Source organism: Pipistrellus kuhlii, unplaced genomic scaffold (assembly GCF_014108245.1).
Source record: "Pipistrellus kuhlii isolate mPipKuh1 unplaced genomic scaffold, mPipKuh1.p scaffold_m20_p_58, whole genome shotgun sequence".
Taxonomy (NCBI): domain Eukaryota; kingdom Metazoa; phylum Chordata; class Mammalia; order Chiroptera; family Vespertilionidae; genus Pipistrellus; species Pipistrellus kuhlii.
In genome coordinates this window covers 1431103-1431581 of record NW_023425560.1, presented here as the reverse complement: position 1 = coordinate 1431581, position 479 = coordinate 1431103, and the positions used below count along the sequence as shown (strand labels likewise).

General features: G+C 60.5%; 1 protein-coding gene across 1 annotated transcript in view; it reads left to right on the top strand.

The window, feature by feature from the left end:
• The window catches only part of LOC118707174 (basic proline-rich protein-like), a gene marked incomplete at both ends in the record, with an annotated part of 1122 nt that extends 890 nt beyond the window's left edge, over positions 1-232 (top strand). The window contains one exon of the mRNA XM_036417170.1: positions 1-232. This exon is cut by the window's left edge and continues 890 nt beyond it. Within this exon, the coding sequence (XP_036273063.1) occupies positions 1-232 (232 nt within the window).
• Between the last annotated feature and the right edge of the window lie 247 nt (positions 233-479).

Here is a 479-nt window from a genome sequence, read left to right as displayed (position 1 = left end):
ACCACCATCACCACCTTCACCACCATCACCACCACCATCACCACCTTCACCACCATCACCACCACCACCACCTTCACCACCATCACCACCACCATCACCACCTTCACCACCATCACCACCACCATCACCACCTTCACCACCATCACCACCATCACCACCTTCACCACCATCACCACCACCATCACCACCTTCACCACCATCACCACCACCACCATCACCACCTTCACCACCATCACCACCATCACCACCTTCACCACCTCCACCAACAGCCCCACTGCCTTCATCTTCTTCACCATCGTCTCCACCTGAGTGAGTCCTTTCCCTGCCGCAGGGCTGAGTGCTCCCCAGTGCTCTGCCCTCCCCATAGAGCTGGGCGCTCTCACCCGTCTCCCAGGAGAGGAAGCTGGTGCTGGGCGGAGGCGCAGGTGGAGAACCGTGTGCTGCTCAGCGGCTGTCCGTCTGGGAGCAAGACCCGGGCT